General features: G+C 35.6%; 1 protein-coding gene across 1 annotated transcript in view; it reads left to right on the top strand.

Annotated features, from left to right (window-relative positions):
• LOC126745840 (dynein axonemal heavy chain 7) overlaps nucleotides 1-25,164 on the top strand; it is a 94,037-nt gene that overhangs the window by 4,523 nt on the left and 64,350 nt on the right. The window contains exons 2-20 of the mRNA XM_050453859.1: nucleotides 4,928-5,171; nucleotides 5,298-5,521; nucleotides 10,720-11,021; nucleotides 11,080-11,383; nucleotides 11,440-11,625; nucleotides 11,680-12,050; nucleotides 12,112-12,333; nucleotides 12,382-12,588; nucleotides 19,210-19,504; nucleotides 19,562-19,682; nucleotides 19,739-20,030; nucleotides 20,084-20,464; nucleotides 20,515-20,764; nucleotides 23,874-24,060; nucleotides 24,116-24,231; nucleotides 24,288-24,429; nucleotides 24,483-24,619; nucleotides 24,675-24,867; nucleotides 24,923-25,126. Coding sequence (XP_050309816.1) covers nucleotides 4,940-5,171; nucleotides 5,298-5,521; nucleotides 10,720-11,021; nucleotides 11,080-11,383; nucleotides 11,440-11,625; nucleotides 11,680-12,050; nucleotides 12,112-12,333; nucleotides 12,382-12,588; nucleotides 19,210-19,504; nucleotides 19,562-19,682; nucleotides 19,739-20,030; nucleotides 20,084-20,464; nucleotides 20,515-20,764; nucleotides 23,874-24,060; nucleotides 24,116-24,231; nucleotides 24,288-24,429; nucleotides 24,483-24,619; nucleotides 24,675-24,867; nucleotides 24,923-25,126 — 4,366 coding nt within the window. The 5' untranslated portion in view covers nucleotides 4,928-4,939. The remainder of the gene's footprint in view (nucleotides 1-4,927; nucleotides 5,172-5,297; nucleotides 5,522-10,719; nucleotides 11,022-11,079; nucleotides 11,384-11,439; nucleotides 11,626-11,679; nucleotides 12,051-12,111; nucleotides 12,334-12,381; nucleotides 12,589-19,209; nucleotides 19,505-19,561; nucleotides 19,683-19,738; nucleotides 20,031-20,083; nucleotides 20,465-20,514; nucleotides 20,765-23,873; nucleotides 24,061-24,115; nucleotides 24,232-24,287; nucleotides 24,430-24,482; nucleotides 24,620-24,674; nucleotides 24,868-24,922; nucleotides 25,127-25,164) is intronic.

Below are 25,164 nucleotides of genomic sequence, written 5' to 3'. Positions count from 1 at the left end.
AAAGGTAACTTTAACTTGACGCAAAAAAAAACTAAAATCTATCAAGATGTTCAGGTAGTTTTAAAAACATCTCCAGTTAATACTCTTTTCAATGATATACGATGTGTAAAACAAAGCCGACTAACTTGCCACAATTCATGACTTTAAAGGAAAATAAAGTAAAAAAAATATATTTTTTAAAGTTTATGTATTTATTTCAAAATTACAAATTTTGTTGAAACTGCGCTCCCCTGGCTCTTATGCATGCCCTACATCGCCGTCGCATTTCTACTGTCGTAAAGCGAAGTCGCATCTCTTCTCTGACGGTTAGAAAAGCGGCATTGATTCTTTGAATTAAGTGGTCTAGATTGTCAATTTCGACCTCGTACACGAGTTCTTTCGCACGTCCCCATACGTAAATATCGAGAGGGGTTAAATCAGAGGACATGGGGACCATGGAGGCCATGCGATGGGACTTGCTCTTCCGATCCACGAATTGGGAAAAGTATTGTCCAAAAATTCTCTAACGGCGACCCGATAGTGTGCAGGGCACCCGTCATTCTGGAAGACGATTGGCCCGTCTTCATTAAATATGGGTATATCAGCCAATAATTGTGGGAGATCATTTTGTAAAAAATTTAAGTAATTGTCCCCGTTGAGGTTTCTCGGCAAGTAGTGTGGACCGATTAGGTGTCTCCCAATCACACCTGCCCAAACATTAACACTGAATCTTGTTTGGAAAGACTTGGCTCTGGTGAAATGCGGATTTACGTTTTTGTTTTCCCAATAATGTAAAATATGTTGGTTAAATATCCCCGCACGTGTAAATGTTGATTCATCTGTCCATAAGATGCTTTTAAAAAGTGTCCATTTTCAACGTCTGCGTGAAGCAAAAAGCGGTAAAATTGTACCCGTCGCTCATAGTCGGCTTGTAGAAGACCTAGAATAGAGTATCACGATGCCAGTAAAAATTGCGGAATTAAGTTGTTGATGTAAAATGAAATGAAATTACCTTGCACTGGGGTGTAATGGAAAGGATGCCTTCCTTCTGCCTTGACAACTGACCATCCTTTCCATGTAGAAATGTTCAGATCTGTAGCTACTTTCCTTGTACTAGTGGTGGGAGGATCTTTATCGAATGCGCGAATTACGTTTTCATCTACAGCAACATCATACTGCCTCCGATTGATCCTCGGTTCTTGAAAATTTAAATTGTCTGTCTCCCTTAATCGACGAAAAGTGTTAGCAAAAGTGTTGTGGTGGGGCACACTCCTATTGGGGTATTGCTCCTCATAAATTTTTTGTGCTTCTCGCGTATTACCATTGGCTTTTCCATAAGCATAGACAATATCGGCGTATTCTTCGGTAGTGTATGCAGACAATGGCTGGCGATAATGATGTAAATAAGGAAAGTCACAAAAACAATATAAAAACTCAATTAACAGCAACAATAACAAGAGTATTAACAATAACAATAACAACTACAGAAACGATACAATACTAAATTAACGACTTGGGTACGTAAGAAAGCTAAAAAGTTACACCACGACAAATGACAAATGTCAAATGACAACAGCAATATGTAGCACATATTGTTGTTATCACAACAACAATCCCATAGCATGTTTCACGTCTCCTCATCCACATCTCTTCATTTGACCATTCAAAGAATCGATGCCGCTTTTCAAACTATCAGAAAAGAGATGCGGCTTCGTCTTACGACAGTGGAAATGCGACGGCGACGTAGGGCATGTATAGAGCCAGGGGAGCGCAGTTTTAATAAAAATTGTAATTTTAAAATAATACATAAAATTAAAAAAAAATTTTTTTTTTACTTTATTTTCCTTTAAAGTCATGAAATGTGGCAAGTTAGTCGGCTTTGTGTTACACATCGTATATCATTGAAAAGAGTATTATCTGGAGTTAAAACTACCTGAACATCTCGATAGATTTTAGTTTTTTTTTTTTTTTGCGTCAAGTTAAAGTTACCTTTCATAACTTTTTTTGCTACTTGTATTAACTTTTTGAGCTGAAAACGAATTATTTCGGTATTATTTGTACTTGATATTGATTTTTTTAGATTCAGGATACATTACAGACTAAATACAAATGTAAAAAAAACGTGAAAAATATGCTGAAAAAATTTAAAGATGTCAAAAGGCATAATTTTTTGAAAATCCTGAAAATAACACCAAATCAATGATATAAAAAAACCCGAGACTTTTAGAACACAAGATATTAAGAAAATGTCTTCTATCTGAGCCTATCTATATGCCCACCAAGTTTGGCTAACTCTCCGCCAAACACCTTGTATATAATATTTCTTTAAATTCACACTAGACATCTTTTTACCTATTTGTTAGTGTAAGGAAAAGCCTTATGAAGAGAAAATATCAATACCCTCTACAGTACCCTGTACAGTAGCCTATCAGTACCCTGCTGAGCATAACGGATGCTACCCTACTAAGATATAGATTCTCTACTGCATTATCCTCTTCAGTTATTTTTAAAAACCTTATAATTACTGTAGTCTGAATCAGCCAAATGGGATAAATTCCATAATCAATAAATAGGGAAATATCAGAAAAAATGCTCAGACACTATCGGTATTTTTACTTGCCTATTTTCTTCAATAAAAAAAATTATACAAGGTTTAACATGTAACAGTGGTCAATACCAACTTTTTTATTTTGTATATTACTCATATTTTGCATTCTTCAGACTATTTTAGTCATATTTCATGTACATACAATGTCCTATACCAATTCTTAACTGTTTCGAAGATATTAAGTGTCTTTCGATTTATGGCAAGAATTAACATTAAAAATTTAAAAAAATATTTGGTTAATTAATCGAATTAATAGCGAATTAATCGAAACCGTTATTCTCACCGTACTTTCATAAAAAGAACACTAACGATGTCAGATCAGGGGATCGTGCTGGCCTTTCCATCGGTCCTCGTCTCCCTATCCACCGATTTGAAATTATTCGGTTGAGGTACTACCGGACATTGACTGATTTACTCCATGATTACTTCATCTTGCTGAAACCATAAGTCTCCAATTTACAATAATAATTAATAAGTAGCTCCATTTATCTCAGTGGCACTCGGTTCTTTAAAGCAATTGATAACTGATTGCAGCAGATCTTTACTCTATACCGGTGTTGTCGAAAATTTTTCTTTGGGATTTTTGCAAAAATCAAGGGGTCTCAGAGGCCAGTCACATGATCCTAAGTGTCTACCATTGGTGAGAAAACATTTCAAGCAATTCTCTTGTGTTTCGTCAGTGTATTGAAATGCTGCAATGAAGCGCCTTCATTTGAATAAAATTATAGATACTCAAAAGTATGCAATGCATAAGTGCTAGGGAGGCAGTCAAGACACATTTACATTTCCACTATCCTGTGTAATAATCAGGATCTACTTTTTCTGTCTATCTATTCTAGATTATTTTAATTGCTTAAAGAGTTGGTGTGAATGTATATAGGATTTACTCACATTGAGTGTCATTCAGCAAATTTCTCGAAGTATTTATTAATGATCAATTTCAACTCAAAGGAAGAACTTTGAAAGGATGTTCCACCTGACATTTAAACCAATGCTTACATTATAATTTGTACTATGGAGAAATAAGAACATTTAACCTTTTTCCATTAAATATGCGTCTATTTTTCCAACTTATTTTTAAGAAAAAAGTAAAAAAATTGTTTTTGGAGGCACATATTAGAAGGATATTTTTGACAATAGGTGGAGATTTTTACTTAATAGCAATAATACATATATGCAGCATGCTATATCTAGTGTTACTACTTTTTGTGTAATGTTAATACTATGTGATTTTCTGTCTAGTGAGCATTATGCTTCTGCCTGCAAACTATTCCTTTCTGTAATTTTTTCGAAAGCATTCGATGATCCAGTTAGTCAAACATGATTAGCATGAACATGAAGTGTAAAGGTACACTCATCAGAAAACAAAACGTGCTCTGATTGGATCTCATTGTTATCTAACTTTGCCATCATTTGTTCACAAAAATCCGTTCTCCTATCAAAATCATCTTCCATGAGTTGCTGAGTTGGTATCAATTTATCCATTATTTTATTTTCTTTCAATGTTCGAATAATCGATGAATGGCTAACGTCGAATATTGGCGCTGCTTTTGGACCAGAATGTGGATTTTCGTCAAACTCAAGCATAATACCCAATTTAATATCATCATTTAATTTATTCGCAGCTGCTTTTTTAATCTGCCTTACATGTCAAAGCTCGCGAAACTGATTTTCTATTTTACTAATCGTCTCTTGGGATATAGGAGGAAAATTGGGAATTATTTCATGTAATAAGCAAGCATCTTGCATTTCTGTCCGTGTGTTATCTCCCTAACCAACAATCTGTAGAATTAATATTTTGTGCGTTTCTGTTAAATGAACAATTCTAGTGGTAAGCAGTTAACGAAATTCAAATGACTATGACATTAATAACTTGCTGACAGACATTAATTTTATTAATTTTCAAGGCCAAGCAGCCCTAACCAAAGTGAAGAACACAATTTTATTTATTTATTTTTTTAAAATCTTTTATCAGCCAGATATATCAGATATGTTGAAATTGTTTGTGTTTACTTTCCCATCACCAAAACTGAAATGGGAAATAAGTATTGAGTACATACTCAAATTTGTTACAACATAGTAACGAATTTTTGTAATTCGATAAATCTTAATATATCTGAAATATGTCATCATCCGAGACATTATACATGAAATATGTCAAGAATATTCTGAAGAATTAAAAAATGAGATAGTATAAGGTGTCGTATTTAAAATGAGAAATTTGATATTGGCCACTGCCACATGACACACTGAATTTTTTTCATTTTGGCACTGTGCAATAAGTTTATTGTTAATTTATATAAGAAGTGTATTATTTAAATTCTCCTTTTTCAATTGTAGATCTAGAGTATCATGTCCGGAAAGGAGGTAGAACGTGACAGATTGCTAAAAAGAATTGATGAAAAAAAGGCAAAGCTTGAGGCCCGAACCGACCTTAACATTAAAATTCCTAGGTTACAGTTACCTTCCGACTATAACTTTCGGGACAGGTCGATTTTTTCGCTGCCTCCCGAGGTTCTTAAGCCTATTTTAGCATCAGCTCATCCTAAATATCGCAAAAAAATTGCTGCGGAAAAGAAAAAAGGTAAAGTTATTCTTACGTAAGACCCTCTCTTTGTAGCTGCCGTAGCTCTTAGTCAAATCAGAATATTCACACTCTGGACTAAAACTGATATAATATAGGTCAAGTATATTTGTATTTCATTTTTAGCAAATGAATTAAAAAACAAACTAAAATCGTATACCGCCTTGCGAAAGCAGCGTGAGGAGTTTCGTCTGCGGTTGGTTAATTTAATAACGGGTAATCACGAGCCAATGGATTATGACGATATTCCTTCAGCACAGGAACAGGAAATGCTACGATACTATTATTACGTAAAACATGGGGTTGATACTGTTCACGTCGCTCCTTTGGATGAAAAAGTTCTTAACAGGGTAAATGATAGATTTTATAGAATATTTACTTCTAGTGCTTAAAAGCTTAATATAATAAACTCTCTCATTTTTTGTTTCTTTCTGGCTAGGTAGAAAAGTATTATATTTAATAACATGACGCATATTTCTAAAAAAATTTAATAAGCTCCCCTAGGCTCAACTATAAAAAATTTCAGTGACATGTATGCTAATGTCACTCATGCTTGAAGTCCCTCAAATTTTCTTTTTTTTACGGAATACAATGACACAAAAGAGCAACTCTATGGTACTCGAATATCGCGAGTGGCAGTTCTACAAAGGTGTCTATAGACTTTCTTCTAAAAGTTTTGCAAGTTATTTGTTCGAGAAAGACGTGCTTTCGAAGTTGATTCCACAGATTGCGCTTCTCCATAAAAAGGAATCCCGATATAGCAGCGTTCTATCAATAAAATAGAGTTAGGTCCACCACCTTACTTCTATGCACCAAACTGTCCAAGCTTCTAGTTATCTCTAGATCTCCGTTAAGGTGTATGGCCCTCTTTTGGATGAAATCAGCAGCTTTAAAATGTGTTTGGGTGCAGAGTTTTATATGTGCGACCAATACTCAAGAGATGGACGAATCAAGAGATAGATTGTTAACTTTACTCTTTTACAAGAGTTTTCCATTACAGAACAGAGCTCTAATCAGCTCAGTTAAGTTCTTGAAGCACATATTGTCCTACACGTTAAAAATGTAAATTATAGAGTTGCATCCCACATGCATGTGGCACGATCGATCTATTTTTACTATACATCTTCAACTGTATCTGGAGAAATATTCCTAATTATATTACGAATGCGATCTTTTTGCACTTCAGTGTTGAGATAACTTCAAAGAAAATAGTCCAATGGCTTTAGATCGGGTGACCTAGATGGCCACTTATTTATTGATCCATGTCTGCATATGTAAAATGTTATCTAGGAATCTTCTAACAATCGCAGTACAGTGCGCGCACCCATTCTCAACACTTTATTTGGCATATCTGGATTAGGTGTATTAGGATACAATATCGTGAGTACTAGAACTAAGTCGTCTACCAAAAAGTCAAGAGAACGTTGTCGCTCAGAAGTTGCTTTAAAGAAGTGTGGTCCTATTATTCTGTTATTAAGAATCCTGGTCCATATTTTTTCGACATGATCATGTCAAGACATATTGGTTCCAACCTCCACACCTTACAAGCGAACTGACGAATATAGAACTATATGAAATAATATTGAAATTAAAAAATTAAATTCCAAAACGTATGCTAAAAGTGGGGTTAGAATTGAGAAAAAGTGTGAAATGGATAAAAACGAAGCGGTATAGAGCGGTACAAGTCAAAGGGTCCTATTTAAGGAATATCTGAATCATTTTAGAAAAACAATACAAGCAGAGATGCATGATATTAAAAAATCTATGCAGTTTATATTGGATGCATTAGATAGTTACAAAGTCCGAATTGAAGACGTCCTGGGTGACGTGAAGGATGAAAAGGAGGCCTTAAGAAAACGGAGCTAGGGCATAAGGCTTAGGGCGGCAGAGGCAGTTTTCTTTGTAAATACATCAGCCTGAGCTGCATTAAACTTAATCAAATTGCGCTCACTCCACTCCAAAATGATATTGTAGCAATTTTCCGTTCGATAAGTTTGAATTGAAACTTGTCAATCGAAACTTGTCAACTAATTTACACACTTACACTACTAAGCACGATCACTTGCTACTACTAGAAACATTTATTTAAATCTCGCGCTACTATTACGAATTTTACTGCACTGAAGGCGCGGCGACGCGGTTCCTCACATTCGGCTGACCACAACTCCGGAAGATTCGCTGACCTTCGATACGTCATGCGGGATGCCACTCGTGTCATTCCGAAATAACAGAAAATTAGGTGGTCTCTCCCTAAGCTCATTTCGCCCCAAAATGATTTCAAAGATGGTGGATAAATCGGCAGAAACTTCCTTTCTTGTAACTGGACCTCTTGTAGAAAGAACAATCAACTCTCTTTTCCAGAGAACAACGTTGGGGAGTATAATATACTGAAGACCACTTCTAACATGCTGCGAATCATACTCTAGTGCAGGTTATCGGGTCAGCATGCGAGCTTGGGAATTGTCATTCTTCTCAGATTCTCGGCAAGCAATCTCTCCTTTAGAGAGCACAAAGGGTTCCAAATGTTCTTATGAGTTAGCTTCTGATGTCACATCTCTTTGGTAACCAGGTAGAATTTTTTTTATCAGTCTCTTCATCGGCTGTCTGAATAGATCGACGTAGCTTTTGAATTTTTCCGATTTTTTTACGGAAAGCCCCACTCCTATTCCTCCACACATTTATAAATCCTTAGGTACACAATCTGCCAGAGCATATTTAGCAAGAACAACAAATAGGTTTTGCTGCACTTCACAGGTCACGCCGTACCATGACTGACTGTTTGGGCCATTCAAATGATGAGTGATGTAGTTATTCCTTGGTTCTGATACGGAAACAAGCTTTCTGCTTTCTCTGTGACCCATTACTTACCGCACATTCAACGTATTTCCTGAACCAGTCCCTTACCTCTGCCTTGCTCTTGATCCAGTAAAATCTTTCACTCACTTTTCCTAGGGTCTTTGTTAAGGTCTTTGTTTTTTTTGACAGGCCCTCAAAGATGATGGTAAAGATTTTTCCATTTTTTTGGACCTTCAGTAGAAAAACATTAATAGCTTCGGCAAAAATTGGTCAAATTTTCACTAAGCCGTTAAGAAAACTTCACTTTTCATTAAAATGCAAAAATAAAATTACGTTTTTAACTGTTTTTTCAAAAAAATTTCCCAATAAGTCAAAAATTGATTTTTTTCACCTCGTTCTTTGATTTTTGAGAAAACGGTTAATGGTATCGAAAATCTGTTTTCACTATTCAATTAGTTGGAAAAAATTAGCTAAAAATGAGTACCAAGTCAATAAAGTTTTTCTGATTTTTTTAAAATTTTAATTTTTCTGGACTGAGGTTGGCGATATCAAAAAACTGATTGCACCATCGTGTTAGTTAGGAAAAAGCAGCTAAAAATGAGTACCATATCACTAGGTTTATTGTGATTTTTGAAAAGGTTTTTTGTTTTTGAGAGAACGGTTAGCGGTACCAAAAATCTGATTTCACCAATGAATTAGCCAAGAAAAATGATCCGAAAATGAGTACCATGTCATATTTCCAGATGAATGTGTCACGGCTTTTTAGCCCTAAGAGATCTCTTGGTTTTAGTTTCCTCCTAATACACCGGCATAGATTTCATCTAGCAACTCTAACATTTAGGATTTGCCTTCTTTCCTCTTTGCCGTCGTGGTTAAGTATTTCTCGCCGCCAAAGTACATCTCCGAAAATAAGGGATCTGATTCCATTATTGCCTTTAATTTTCGTTCTGCCATTGACTTTGAGAGAATATTTGGCATTTTCTTCCTAAGTAAGCTCCTTTCCTTTCTTTATCCAAGTTAAAACTATCTAGAACTCGGAATCTTCTTCTTGGTCTCTTATAAGATCTCTATTTTGCCAAGTATCATATGATGGTTGTTTTTAACAATTGAGCATCTTTCTCCTCTGCCCACTGACAATCCTTGCACAGCTTCGAAGAAAGCCTTTTTTTACTGCTTGCTTGGATCTCCTCCTGGAGTCTCTTACTGGCCACAAGCCTAACCCTTGTTCGTGTTCGTATTAGTGCATCTACTAGCTTAGATAGATGTGCTAGTAGTAAGTACTGCCTTATCTCACCAAGTTCCAACGTTCTATGATTCTTATTCATCTTCTCTTCTCTAAACGTGCAACATCAGCTTCAGATTTTTGCAATGGCTGTCCTGATTTTTTTCACCGATTTTTCACCAACAGATGCCGGATTGGCACAAATTCGTTTTTGTGGTCCATTGCTTAATGTCTAAAAGGCAGCTTATCAAAAGTGTTGACGTCCAATATTTCTATTTTGAACGTCCTGAACTCTCTCCTTAATTAATGAAAGAATCCGCTTTTCCAGCTTTCACTTCTTTTTCAAATTGGCATTGTTTTCCAAAATCCTTTCTTCCAACATGGCATAATTCTCCCTTAGTGTGGCAGAATTTTCTTCCACTTTTGCAGAATTTTCCAGCAATTTAGATTCCAGGTCGACAGAATTTTCTTGCAACATCGCTTCCAGGTTGGCGGAATTTTTTAGTAATTGGTTTTTCAAACCTTGCAATATTTGATAATAATTCACACCACACACCTAACCCCAATATATCGTTCTTGCCGTTCGTTAAAGTGTGAATTAAAATATTTAATGCACAAAAATAGTCAACTTACACACTTATACTACTAAACTCGATCATTTACGACTACTAGAAATATATTTATTTATACACTATATTTATTTATTACTATTTATGTCCGATTTAAATATCGCCCCAGTATTTCGAACTGAATTTTCCTCCTAGCAGTGACTCGGCTGCTTATATACTCGGCAGATCAGTGTCCGGAAGATTCATTAACTTTTCATACATCTTTAGAGATGTTGTGCGGTGTGTCCACTTGTGTCATTCCGGAATGATAAAGAATAGCTGGTATATGCGGCATTGTCAATATTTCCCTAATATCATACCGACAACGACTTGCTGTACCAAGCTGTTGTATGATTTGCCATAAATTCATATTCAGATCTCCTCAAACTAAAAATAAATGCTTAGCTATTTTCGATGCTTCAACCCTTGACTGCCTTTAGATTAATTTTATCTTATTATAGTATTTTAATAATAATATACAATAACCCTAATATAATTCGTTCGATTCGTTCAAATTCTTATTTTAACTTCTTTATTTTAATCATTTACAACCTTCTAGTGTAATTATTATCAAATTATTTAACGCCTAAAAACTATAGATTTTAAGTTTCAGTTACATTAACATACATATCATGCTCAACACATCATATACTGGTATGGCAATGAAAGCGTCGGCCATAGGAAGTAGTAGGTTAAAGGATATGCAATATAGTAGAGATGTAGCTATGGATCGAACGTTTCATACACTTACGGTGGAAAATGTCATCAAATCAATAAAAAGTCACTATGAACTTACGGAAAGATTACTTCACCCCAAATTACCATGAGATAGTGTAGCAAATGTTTTATATTTTTATCTCTCATCTAATGATTCTCGATTATTAACTCATTATATTCTTTATCCACATTTTTAATACTGCAGGTTTTATATCTTGTTCCAAGAAGACTAATGATCTGGGAAGATACCCTATGCAATATCATAAAGGATATCAAAGAAGATTTCATGATGGCGAATAAGAAAGCCATTATCGATTTCGTATTACAAGACCCGTCATTTCTAACGGCAATCAGAGATGACGATTCCCCATTTAAACTGGAAAGAAAGGAAATCGGAAACAGTTTTCGGCCCGGGTTCGACTATGCGCAGTTAAAAATGGAAAGGAATTTGCATGTAATAAATCCCTGCCTTGCTGTTTTATTAGATATTTGGTACAGTCGATTTAGGTGAGAGGGAATAAAATGAGTTTAATTTAATTTTGTTATTATTAATAAAATCTTTTAGAAAGCTACGTCTAATCGATACGGCTGAGCTGAGAGAACATAAAGGCGCTTTCGACTTACAAGATTTTAAATATTATTGCAAAAAAAGCATCGAGAAATGCAAAAGCATACTCATTGACCAGTACTATCATGCCGTCATAGACGTGTTTCTGCAGGGATCTAAAAAAAATAAACTACCAGACCCTGCGAAGCCTAAACGACTTTTGTCTTTTTTCAATGCAGTATCCACTATAATGACCAATCATCTACAGATGCTTTGTCTTAAATCTTTGTACGATTATATTCAGTATATTACGGATATTAAAGTATGCTTCATCTCATACAATTTCTTTTAAATATTATTACACTTAATTGCTTTCAGTATTCTAATAAAGGCTTCCAAATTAAGCTGGTTCAAAGAGTGAACATTCTAGCATTCGAGCCGCCCTTTAAAAATTTCAAAGATATTCTTATTTACGAAATTGATGCTATCGTTGATGCTGTCATGGACATTCCTAGGCTAGAAACAAAGCTATACTTAGGTTGGTCAAATGAAGCTTACTTAAAGGTACTCAGGCTTCATACCGTTACTTCTGAACAATATAAACCTAATGTCTTATAGCCTACTATACCAGATGAAACCATCGATGAATACAAACGTATTATAAAAGAACTATTGGAAAACCAGAGAATTGGACCGGAGCTTCGCGTTCAGGATTTTGATGAATATATGCCGCTGATCAACGGTGAAGCCGAAGAATGGATAACCAAGTTCCTTAATGAGGATCATAAGCTTGAAGAATATCAACAGCAAATTTTAAAGTATAAAGCCATTATGGACGCGGTTCCGTTGGCTACTGAACATGTCATAACGATGGAAATGTATGATATGAATAGGGCTGAGTTAATTAAGGCATTGGAAATGCAGGCGGACTCTTTTCGCGATAGGCTGATTCAGAAATGTGTAAAAACGTATCAGCATTTGTGCAAGCAGTGAGTATAAATTTATTATAATTTCCTCAGTTCTGCAACTGAGATTCTCAATACTTTAAAGGTTAGGAGAAGAATATCAGGCCATATCAGATAAAGCACTAAACATCCCATCTAACACTTCAGAACTCATGGACTTGCTTAAATATGTAACGGAAGTGGAAACGGTCACTTTGTACCAAATGGAAGATAGATTGAGGGAAGTAATGGACTACATGCTGTTTTTAGCAGATCATTGCATATTTACTCCAGTTGAAATGAAGCAAAACAATATTACTTTCCAATGGTAAGGTAATATTTATTTATAGTGTGAGGACTTAAAGGATCTTTTTAGGTATTTGCATATGCCCAAAGTGATCGAAGAACATCGTCAAATGGTCGATTCAAAAATGGAAGAGTTTCAGGCTCAGCTCACACAAAAGATTGAGAAGTTTAAGGAAGATCTGGAAATATATGCCAAAATGGTGGATGAACTACAGTACAACGGTAACCTCGAGGATTTGCCGCGGTATCATAAAAAAGCAACGAAATTGGACGAGAGGTAAGTCATTAAACTTCTTTCTAAAAGTACAAAATGATGTTTTTACTTTTAAAGCGTGACAAGGAAGCTTTAAAAATGAATTCAATATCCGGGGTGAGATGAAATCGATGTCAGTTTCAATTTATTTCGTCCCGTCTTCGCTGTATGAAATTCGAGACTTTAGAAGTTATTATTTTCTCGTAATTTCCGGCACGTGAGGGTTTTCCACAAAATAACATAAAAGTTTTAAAGCACTAGATTTGGTATAAAGCGAGTAGATATAGGCAATTTTGTTAGGCTTTTTATTAAAAGGCTTTTTATGCAAGCTATTTTAAGGTGATTGAAACGAGCGGTTTGATCATTTATGTATTATAATCTTAGAACGCTAGAATCAGCATTGTTGCGGAACTATGGGCTTGCAACATCTGTGATGCAATGATGCCAAATGCTTATATAGAAATAGCAAAAAAACACACTTTATAATATCATAAAAATTTTTCACTTATTTTAAAAGGCGCAAAATAATACCTTTATGAAATATTAATAATTTTTTTTCATAAAATATGATAAGATACTCTATAAAGAAGTCAACATTCAAAGTTAAACGAATTTAGATAACTATATTGAAGAAAATAGCAACAACATCGCAACGCCGCTCGATCGCATTGTTGATTCCACCGACGCAAGTAATCTTTACCAGTGACGTCGTCAAAAAATATTTACATGATAAATATTTATTATAAATAGATTATGTTTTAAATTACAAATAATATTACCGTTTATGGATTCTTTATACGTTTTTTTAACGTAAGTCATTAGAGTAAAGGTACTTATCTAATAAAAAGCATTTTTATGAAAATTAAATATATTATATTTATTATAGATTTCTTATTAAGTTTATATTATTCTACGTTTATGACGACGGTTGTCGCTCGATATGATGTTATGACAATGTCGGTATTTACTTGTAAAAAGATCGGTCTAAATCGCATTTTTTCCCATGGTGTGGCACAAACGGTACAAGTTTTTATATACTATTGTCACAGTTCACAAAAACACTTAAATGACTCAACCTTTTTACTTTTTTAATCAAAATCTAACGAAAAAACAGAAATTCAGAAATGCCGAATGTAAACACAAAGCCGTTTGTCAAGATGACATTTTGCAACATCAGCATTTGCCCGTGGTGTTTCCATTTCAAAATTTTTATTAGCGATTTTAGGAATAAGAATGTGAATAATCTTTTTGTGCAATGTCAAGGGTTCTCCAGCTTCTGTTCCTTTTTCAGTTTTAGAACCATCTTATCATGTAATATTTGATGGTATTCAATTTTCTATTTTTCCAGTCACTTTTTCTATCAATTTTTGTACTGAAATTTTTCACAAAGTCATACTCTCTGGTTATTTTCTCCTTGCGAAGATGGTACAAGGAAATAGATTTTGTTTGAGATGACCAAGCTTTCTGATCGATATTCTTGCTGTTCCTTCTATCCCTGGCTAATCTAAACATAGCTCTTTTAGCAGCGCCCTCTACTACTAGATTAAAGAGGTCAACTATAACCTTCAGTGCTCCTGTGGGCATGTTTTCATAGTTCCTGTGATGCATACGCATGCCAGTCTTTGCACTTTATCAAGTTTATGGTATAAACTTACAAAGTTTTATAGAGTTTTACCATTCTGCACATCCATTGCAGTATTTTGGAAGAACATCCCCAGTTCTTCCCGGCTAGGTTTCTATAGATTACACCGCCCAACAGCATGTATGTTGCATGGAATATTTTTATGATTCTAGGCTTATTTTTAATGCTGATATTAAATAATGTCATCAGTTTATATGTGTCAGCTCTAGTTTTTGAGTTAAAAGGAGGGAGTATTTTTTGGGAATTAAAAATACACTCAACGTACAAACATTTTTAATTACAAGAACTATATACTCACGAATTTTCTTTTATATGATTTTCTACTAGTTTTGAATGAACTGCTACTCTGAATACTCCAGCAAAAATCGGCCAACATATGTGCATCCCAGCGACCCTGAAATCGTTCCTCCATGGTTCGAAGATCTTGGTGGAATCGTTCACCCTGTTCTTCACTCATGTCACCGAGATTTTCAGGAAAATGGTGTAATTGGCTGTGTAGGAAGTGCACTTTGATGCTCATGTTACATCCAAGTCGCTGGAAGTGTGACAACATCTCTTCGACGTGCGCAATCTAATCATCACCCTTCCTATTACCTAAGAAATTTTGGATAACCCAAACAAAGGAATCCCATGCATTCTTCTCAATTTCTGATATTGAGCTGGTGAAATTAGGATCGTTTACCAACTTGCGAATTTGTGGACCATCAAATATACCTGCCTTGAGTTTTTCTGAACTTAGACTTGGAAATTTCCTTGAAGTATATTTGAAACATTCACCATCTTTATTTAATGCCTTAACATATTGCTTCAATAAACCTAGTTTAATGTGCAGGGGTGGCAATATGATACGATCTCGTGGCACTAGAGGTTCATTTATAACATTAAGACTACCTGGAAGTAGTGCTTCCCTAGAGGGCCATTCTTTTTTTGACCAATGTTCTGATTTTGCTCTACTATCCCATAAACACATAAAACAAGGATATTTAGTGTAGCCTCCTTGTTGTCCTAAAAGGAAGTTCACCATCTTAAGATCAACGCAAATCACCCATTTATGATTGTTATATTTGATTTTGTTCATGACCAGTGCTATTGTGGGGTATTCTTCCTTAACTTTAGTTGAATGTGCTATTGGTATGGAGCCTAGTTTATTTCCGTTGTGCAATAGTACACACTTCAAACTCCGTTTTGACGAGTCAATAAATAAACGCCAATCGATTGGTTCATATTTCTGCAAGCCCATGGCAGTCATTAAACCAGAAATTTTAGTACAAAATACAAAATTATCCTCCTCAGCGAAAAAGGGAAGTAAGTCTTTTTCTCGAGTGCGGTAATAAAAAACTTTAGTTTCTTTAGTTAAAAGATTTCTCTCTTTTAATCTGGAGGCCAATAATTCAGACGAAGTTTTGGATAGTCCAAGGTTTCTAATTAAATCATCAAGTGCACTTTGATCGAATGGTTTTGGTTCAAAGAGATTTTCTGGAACAAACTCGTCATCGCTCATGCTACTCAGTTCATTCAATTCATCAGAACTTTCTGTAGATGTAGATGGTAATGGTAAAGATGTATCTTTTGAGCTCCTTACAGGCCTCACAGCTGATGTTGATGTGGGGTAAATCCATTTGTAGCGGTTCGTCTTGTTGATTCCTTTTATATTAACAACGCAAAAATAGCAGTCATCGTGATGATTTAAAGGTTCACGCCAAATCATTGGGGATTGGAATTTAAAAGAGAGTCTCTTCTTAGTGGCCCATAAACGTAATTCTTCAACACAAATTTTGCACACAATATTGGGCACCCAGCACTTGTTATCTGTTTCCAAAGGAAAACCAAAACACTCTAAATACGCTCGTTTCACAAAGTCTGACATATTCAATCGAAATTTTTGAAAAACATATTCACCACAAATATAACAAAAACAATTCGGATCGTTAATGCAGACCCTTCTTAGCGAAGTCATGATGAAAATTACAATAATTTATCTAAAACGCGACTATAATAGATAAAAAACCAAAAATAAAGATAAATGAGAAGAACGTAGCTATATCTAAACAACTCGAGCTGTTAGAGTAAAACTGACGACAGATTCGAAATCAGATGCCTCGAATTAGTAAACAACAATAAAAATATTTCAGTCAACATAAAATAACCTTCGATTTGTTGTGCAGTGTTATTAATGCTTAAGTGGCTGCGTACTTACTGTAAATTCTAGATGTTTATTCTAACTAAGTTTTCCATCCAGTATCGCTCCCAGATGTTTTACTTCATTGGATGTATCTATAAGTTGTCCGTCCCGGTAGATATCCCTGGTGAGTTGTATTTTCCTTTTACGACTGATTGGTACAATCGTAGTTTTTGCCGAATTGATATTTAGCCCTACTGATGTACACCATTCTTCTGTAATACTTGGGATTCTTTGTTTGAGGTCGTACAAAGTGCCCTCGTGCCATAGAGAAAGTAAAATAAGAAGAGGAGTTGATCACTTATATACCAGATGGCATCACATTTATGACGCGACTACAGCGCACCCTTGCAGCCATTGGAACTATTTGAGAAATAAATATAAATAGTCGATATAGCAGGTATTTACTTTACCAACTGAGCCGTGTCATGAAAGACGCGGGATATTCGAATTCAGTAAAATGCAAAAATTTAAACTTAAGGCGTGCAAGTACTGCACATTCATGACCAACATATCTAGCAAATTATAATGCAAATATGTGCATATTAGAAAAAAGAATTTTTAAATTTCTCTGAGCAAGTGCTGTCATTTGTTGCTCGATTTGTCGAATGGATATATATAATTACAGATCATCTGCAAATAGTTAATAAGGGACATCAATAACTTTGATGTGAACCCTTGAGAAGCTTTCAATTATAATTATACTGACTAAATTGTTTGAAGTAATATCACATGATAAATCTTATTAAAAGCCTTCGAGATGTTGGTAAACATCACATCAATCGGTCCTGACCCAAATCTTGGAAAAACTTCCAAAAAGCAGAATAGGTTGGTGAACAGGCCTTTTAAACAATTTGTGTTAAGGGCAATTAGTGATTCCATTGACAGATTTTGCTAGAGCTATGTGGATAGACTCTGTTACTAAGTGAAAGATTACATATTTTATCCAAGGGTTTGGCTGAGGAGGTGATAGTGTCTTTTATGATGATTTGCAGTAATGAGTCAATAGGAAATTGGTTTTGTAATAATTCAGGATCTATAAGTGGAAAGCAGGATACCAATCTGGATCTGACAGCCAGAAATCAATAAGAGCCTTGAAAAACGGGACGGGTCATAGGTTATAAGGATTATGAGAAAGTCGATAAACTTGTCAAGCAAGAAACAGAATCAAACACACAACCAGGGAGGCAGGTTATGATACCATTCCGAGAAGCAATAGATGCTTATACTTTCATCAGAAGGATATAAAGAACCTAATGGAAGAACCTTGGTCTTATTGGGAAGCAGTTTTGTTGGAAAAGACTTATTAAAATCATCAGCAAAAGTTGTGGCCTTAGCGCCCTCCGAATCTGGCGTCAGTAGAATTTTTCCTTAAAGCGCTTTGATCTTTGCCGCTTCCTAAGGAAGCGAATTCCCAAACATCTTTTTTAATTATTAAAATCTACTTTCGTAAGGGTAATCCATTTGATAAATTTAATTCTCCCAAGCGGTTTATATAGTTCTCGTCGTCACCTAAAAGTAATTAATCTATTTCATGTAGATTTTTTGAATATACATATGAAAGACCTTTAAAATGAGATATCACACTCTATTGTAGATTCTATACAGGGTGAGTAATACTAGTCTTTCTTGCTCAGGGTTTTATGAAAGTTCTTCTCGAGGCAAGACACTACATTAAAAAAGTTTTACTTTTATCGGGAGGAAATTTGACAGAGGAAATTTGGGAGGAGTATCAAAAATGTTGCAGAAGACAATGTGGTATGATTATCGAAAACTGTGGCTCTAGTGCCAACCAGATTCTAGGGTTTTAAAAAGGACTTAAAACTTAGTAAAGTCATTTCCAAAAATTCTGGCCATAGCGCCCTCCAGATCCTGCGTCAGTAGACTTTTTTCTTAAATCGCTTTGACCTTTGCCGCCCAAGTTCGATTACAGAAGAAAAAAACAAGATCTTCCTGGTTATCTAGTTCTCTCGAATTATTTAATTCTTCCAGGCAGTTAAAGCTAGGGGTTCAGGGAGTGCTTGGCTTTGAAAATTTCCGGTTGTTTTGTGAAATTTTCTAAAATGAGGGCTGGAAAATAGCATATTAAAACTTTTCCAGGCAATTGAAACCATAGGTCTCAGAGTTTCAGTTCCAGTAAAGTTTAGTGCCCAATATCTCAACAACTACTTATAATATGTTTATGAAATAACATGCAGATGATGTGGAAAAGTATTCCCTACGAATATTCCTTAGGGTCCAACTAATAATTTCAAATAAAGAAAATTTTTCTCTTTATACTTTACAATATCGTTATATTACAGAGGAAGCTTAAGAGGACTACAAAAATATTGCAGAAGGTAATATAGTACTATTAGCAAAAACTGTGGTCCCAGTGGTTACTAGATCTAGCGTCAGTACACTATAAAGAAAAAATTTAATGGAAGAATTTTAGTCCTATTGGGAAGCAGTTTTGTTGAAAAAGACTTTGTAAAATTATCAGCAAAAATTGTGGACCGGGCGCCTTCTGGATCTGGTGTCAGTGGACTTTTTCCTTAAATCGCTTTGATCTTTGCCGCCTAAGATTGACTAAGAACGCGAATTCCCAAGCAGTTTTTTCAATTATTTAAATCTACTCCCATGAGGGTAATCCATTTGATAAATTTAATTCTCCCATGCGGTTTATATGGTTCTCGTTGTCATCTAAAAGTAATTAATCTGATTTCATAAACTGGAATACTTTCAATGCAGAACTACGCGCTATTAAAATATCAAGCCTTTTTAATACAATAAAAATGTATAAGTTACAAGTGGTAGATAAAGATAATTTTAAACTATTTTTCAGATTAGTCAAAGCAATGGAAAGGATAGACCAATTTAACGAAGAAGAAGCTGCATTCGGTTTCGAACTATCACAATATCCGTTGAGAAAACAGATCCATGATAAATTAGGGCCTTACAAAAAACTATACGATAACTCTACAGATTTTATAAATAAACACGAACTTTGGATGAAATCCAGGGTTGGTTCATATGATCCTGAAGAAATTGAAACTGACGTGGGAACCTATTACAGGAACGTTTATAAGCTGGAGAAAATCTTTACTGACAGGCCCGCCACTCTTAATTTAGCTACTACCGTTAGTATTGCTTTTCTTGGTTAAGTTTTGATATTTTATGTTAAATAAATTATTTAGGTGAGAACGAAAATTGAGGAATTTAAAGAAAATATGCCGATTATCCAAACGTTAGGTAATCCTGGAATGAAAGAGCGCCATTGGGAAAAAGTGTCAGAAATTGTTGGGTTCCCTATAAAAGGTACAGTTTAATACTCATAAGCCAACAAGCATTGTAATGTTTAAATTTATTTTTAGTTGACGATGAACTTACGCTGGAAAAGATTATCGATTACGGATTAAACGATTATATCGAAAAATTCGAAGCTATTTCCGAAGCTGCTACCAAAGAAAACAATCTGGAGAAGAGTTTAAACAAGATGATAGGCGAATGGACGGATATGGAGTTTGTCGTTCTTGTTTACAGAGATACTGGCACATATATTTTATCTGCCGTGGATGACATCCAGGTGCAACTGGACGATCATATTGTTAAAACTCAAACCATGAAAAATTCACCATACATCAAGCCCTTCCAGAATGAAATATTGTTAGTAAGTTTTATTTTATACATAATATATATTATCGGTTTCTTATGATTAGGCAGTGGGAAAGCAAACTTCAACTACTGCAAGAAATTCTAGATGAATGGCTAAAGGTACAATCGACGTGGATGTACCTGGAACCAATCTTCTCTTCACCAGATATTCAGCAACAAATGCCCGAGGAAGGCAGGAGATTCAGTGCTGTTGATAAAATCTGGAGAGATTTAATGAAGACGGTATTTAGCGATCCAAAAGTATTAACAGTAGTGGAAATAGACAAGATGGCTGAACGACTAAAGAAATGTAACAATTTATTGGAACTAATTCAACGAGGTCTCAATGATTACTTGGAAAAGAAACGCTTGTACTTCCCAAGATTCTTTTTCCTATCTAACGACGAATTGTTGGAAATTTTGTCCGAAACCAAAGATCCTACAAGGTAAAAATCCATCATGCTCATTTAGGTTATAAGACAAATTATTTTTATAGAGTACAGCCGCATCTCAAAAAATGTTTCGAGGGTATTGCCAAGTTGACATTCACAGAAGACCTGGAGGTAACTGAAATGAAGTCTAGCGAAGGCGAAATCGTGCCCTTGCCTGATATTATACAAACCGCTCTGGCAAGAGGTCAGGTGGAGAAATGGCTTGTGGAACTAGAGACGGACATGAAAAAAGCGGTTCATTTGATGGTACATAGGTCTATTGAGGATTATCCAAAGAGATCTAGAGAAAATTGGGTAAGATGTTATAGAGTTATTTTAGTTTTATAGCTGAATAATTTTATTATTAGTAAAATATAAACTTTTCTCAGGTTAATTGACTGACTCCTTTTAAAAACTTATTGTATAGCTCAGATTGCTTTTATCTAATATTTATAAGTGTTGCAGTCGTTTATTGGCTGAATGGTTTGACCATGAATAAATTAATTGGCCAGTGGGCAACCAAGGGGCTATTGCGCGAACTATATCTGGAATATCAAAATGATTAAGCTCTGGTGGAACCCTTTCTATCTTATTGACTCTAATTTGGTTCCTATTTCTCTTATAAACTTTCGAACTTGTGATGTTGCTACTAAAACCACTTTCACACCCCTTTTTAAAATAACTTGATATTAGATGCTTGAGTCTTTTGGTTGGTTAACCCTAACTCAAGTACCTCAATACTGAACACCAATACGTTTTCTGTTACGTCTAGGTGTGGATGTATTCTGGTTTTCTTTATGCGACGAAACTTTATCTGTTATTCCGGAGTGACATAAGTGGTACACTGTTTTTTATGAAATAACAGGCAGATGATGCGAAAAATGTATTCCCTACGAATATTCCTTAGGGTTTAAGCCAGTCCAACTAATAATTTGAAATAAAGAAAATATTTCTCTTTCTACTTTACAATATCGTTACATTACAGAGGAAGCTTAAGAGGAGCTACAAAAATATTGTAGAAGGTAATATAGTACCATTAGCAAAAACTGTGGTCCTAGTGCTTACTAAATCTAGCGTCAGTAGACTATAAAGAAAAAAATTCATGGAAGAATTTTAGTCCTGTTGGGAAGCAGTTATGTTGAAAAAGACTTAATAAAATCATCAGCAAAAATTGTGGACCTAGCGCCTTCTGCATCTGGTGTCAGTGGACTTTTTCCTTAAATCACTTTGATCTTTGCCGCCTAAGATTGAGTAAGAACGCGAATTCTCAAGCAGCTTTTTCAATTATTTAAATCTACTCCCGTGAGGGTAATCCATTTGATATCGGTCAAATGTTGCAAGGTCTGAAAGCTAAATTGCTATAAAATTCCGACAACCTCGAAGTGAAGTTGCAAGAAAATATTATTAACCCGGAATCTAAATTGCTGGAAGAAGATCCAAAGATTCTGCTAACTAAAGAAAATTCTGCTAACTTGGAAGCTAAATTTTAAAACTTGGGCAAAAGCTAAGAGAGAATTATGCCAGATTGGAAGAAAAGATTTTCGAAAATAATTCCAATTTAAAAAGAGAGCTTGGAGAGAGGCTAAAGGAAAATTCTGCCCGGTTGGAAAAAAAAATTTTAGATAACATAAAGGTATTATCTGGCCAAAAGTCAAAGAAGTTCTTGCGAGAATATAAGGCCGATATAACATGCTTGATTTGGCTATCATATGGAGATATCCAGGAACGTTTGGCAGATTAACCATTTCTGGATGGACTTTGTGATGATTTGGAAATGAGGCAGGCCTTACTACTAGCACATTCACCTAAGCTAGTAGATGGATTAACGACGGCTCTTGAACTCGAAGCTGCCAAGAACACGCACAGGGTCAGGCTCGTGTCTGGCAAATAATTTCAGGAGAGGACAGCTTTGAGGAATCGGTCAAGCGAATGATTCGAAAAACTAAAGCAATTCGATGCGAAGGGGCGATCGTAGAGTAAAAGTAAATGCCATTAGGTCTGCTTGCTGCAGAACCATAGTGGTTTCGTCGATGAGTGTGTGGATGGAACCCTCGGGACTGTGCTGCTGGATACGGATGCTACAAAGATAATTAGACCAAAAATATTAAAACCTGACATACTAAGATTCGTCAAATAAAATAGCGTCTACCACTGACGGAGAAATAGTCATGTTCGAACCTGCAATGTATGACGAGGCTGTTGGTCAAGGGATAGCAATCGGAAAGACCCTTGTTGAAAGTGTTAGAAGAAGTATTTCTCTATATATATCCTGTGTTGTTAAAGAAAGGCACGTAGTTAGGATACTGCTCTGTAGTTTCAGTAATACTATGATAAGTTGCGGCTGTGGACATCAACCGGGAAGCCATTCCCAAAGAAATAGAAGAGCTGGTCTCGTCGTCGGGCATCGGTTTAAGGCTTTTGCCGTTTTTGCAGAGAAAGACTACGTCAGTGAACTGCGTAGAACAATGTATTTCATTCATAATTATGTTCGCATTTCTATTTAAGATGTCAGCGATCCGATAAAGGACGCATATCATGTCAATGCCAAAGAGCAGAGAAACAACACCAGTGACTTGGTTTGACTTTATGACCCTAAGAGGCGAAAGGGTTTGCTACCGAAACGTCAAACACCTTGGGAAAAGCCATACAAAGTCCTGAAAACCACCAACAAGGCGTGCAAGACCTGATGTGCTGTTATACTCCTCAACGTCGTTTTCTAAAGAAAGGGGATGATTGTTATTTCTACAAGAGGTCCAGGGGCAGTGTAACGATATTGGAAATGGCGAGAATATCAGCCGTTCTCCGTCATTCGGAAATGACATAAGCGGCACACCGCATAACATCTTTGAAGACGCGTGGAAGGTCAGCGAATCTTAAGGAATCATGGTCAGCCGAGTAGCCGGATCGCCGCTGGGGGGCAGTTGATATTTCAGTCGGTTCGGAATATTGGCGCGTGATTTAAATCAGACATAAATAGTAGTAAATAAGTACGGTGGAAATAAATATTTCTAGTAGTCGTAGTACCGTGTAAATAAATCAGTTGACTATTTTCGTTTATCAGTTATTTTAATTATGACCTAACGAACGGTAAAAGCACAACAATATTATGTCTGGGTAAGCACGGGTTCAGCGAGTATTGCTTTCACCTCATTGCGTTTCCTGTTGTGGGTTTCTTAGACAAAACTATAGCGTAATTTCTTAGCGAACTGCAGACAAATATACTATCCAAAGCTCCTTCTTCATTTTCATGAACACCAATAAACCTTGGGATTTGGGAAGGTTATTCTTTTAGTTTCCTATTCCGATGGGGAAAGTATGCAAGAGAGCTGTGATTTCTCAGCCCTCCACATAGTTAATTATAGTCTTTCTATTTGTACTTGAGTATGCCAGATACATTTAACGAATGAATATTTGCACTTAACAGGTACTAAAATGGCCAGGACAATGTATCCAGTCTGTGGGCTCTACTTTCTGGACTACAGAAGTCACTCAAGCAATCTGTGCTGGCGGCGGTGCACTGAAAACTTACCTGACCAAATGTAATGCGCAGATTATGAAAATTGTTGATTTGGTCAGGGGTAAACTAAACACTCAGAACAGAATAACCTTAGGTACATTTTTTTCTAAATTAGAACCAAAGCAGTAATTAATTAAATTTAATCATAGGAGCACTAGTGGTACTGGACGTCCACCAACGAGACGTACTCTCTGGAATTATTGAGATGAACGTTAAAAGCGTACATGACTTTAATTGGTTATGTCAACTTCGGTATTATTGGGAGGTATATTGGTGTTAAATTTTAAGAAAAAAGTGTATTAATTTTTTTAAACTTTTAAGTCTAATCAAATGATTACAGCCATGATCAATTCCACATTAAAATATGGTTACGAGTATCTTGGAAATACTGCTAGACTAGTTGTAACTCCTCTAACCGACAGATGTTACAGGACATTGTTTGGAGCATTACACTTACACTTAGGTACCTGCATTCAGATAATAAACTGAACATATTTAAATAATTTGTTTTTAAAGGGGGAGCACCAGAAGGTCCTGCAGGTACCGGAAAAACTGAAACCACCAAAGACTTGGCCAAAGCTGTCGCTAAGCAATGCGTGGTGTTCAATTGTTCTGATGGCTTGGACTATATTGCTTTGGGTAAATTTTTCAAGGTATATTGATTTTTTGCTATTAAATTATATTGTTTTAAAATAACAACAATCGTAGGGCTTGGCTTCCTGTGGTGCTTGGTCATGCTTTGACGAGTTTAACAGGATTGATTTGGAAGTATTATCGGTGGTAGCTCAACAAATCTTAACTATTCAGCGTGGTATAAATGCTGGACAAGAAAAACTGTTCTTTGAGGGTACTGAGTTAAAATTGGATCCCACTTGTGCTGTATTTATTACAATGAATCCAGGTAAATTCTAGTTCTAATACTATCAGTAAACATTTTTTACATTTATTCTCTTTAGGTTATGCTGGTCGTTCTGAACTACCAGACAACCTCAAAGCCTTATTTAGATCAGTGGCGATGATGGTTCCAGACTACGCATTAATATCAGAGATAGAGCTCTATGCTTCGGGTTTCTTAATTGCTAAGCCTTTGGCTGTGAAAATTGTTGCTACATATCGACTATGCTCTGAACAGTTGTCGTCTCAATGTCATTACGATTATGGTGAGTTAAACGAATAACTGAACCCGCGTAAAAAGTTA

Source organism: Anthonomus grandis, chromosome 16 (genome assembly GCF_022605725.1).
Source record: "Anthonomus grandis grandis chromosome 16, icAntGran1.3, whole genome shotgun sequence".
Taxonomy (NCBI): Eukaryota; Metazoa; Arthropoda; class Insecta; order Coleoptera; family Curculionidae; genus Anthonomus; species Anthonomus grandis.
The sequence above is the reverse complement of the archived record's forward strand: the minus strand, read 5'-3'. Positions and strand labels throughout refer to the sequence as shown.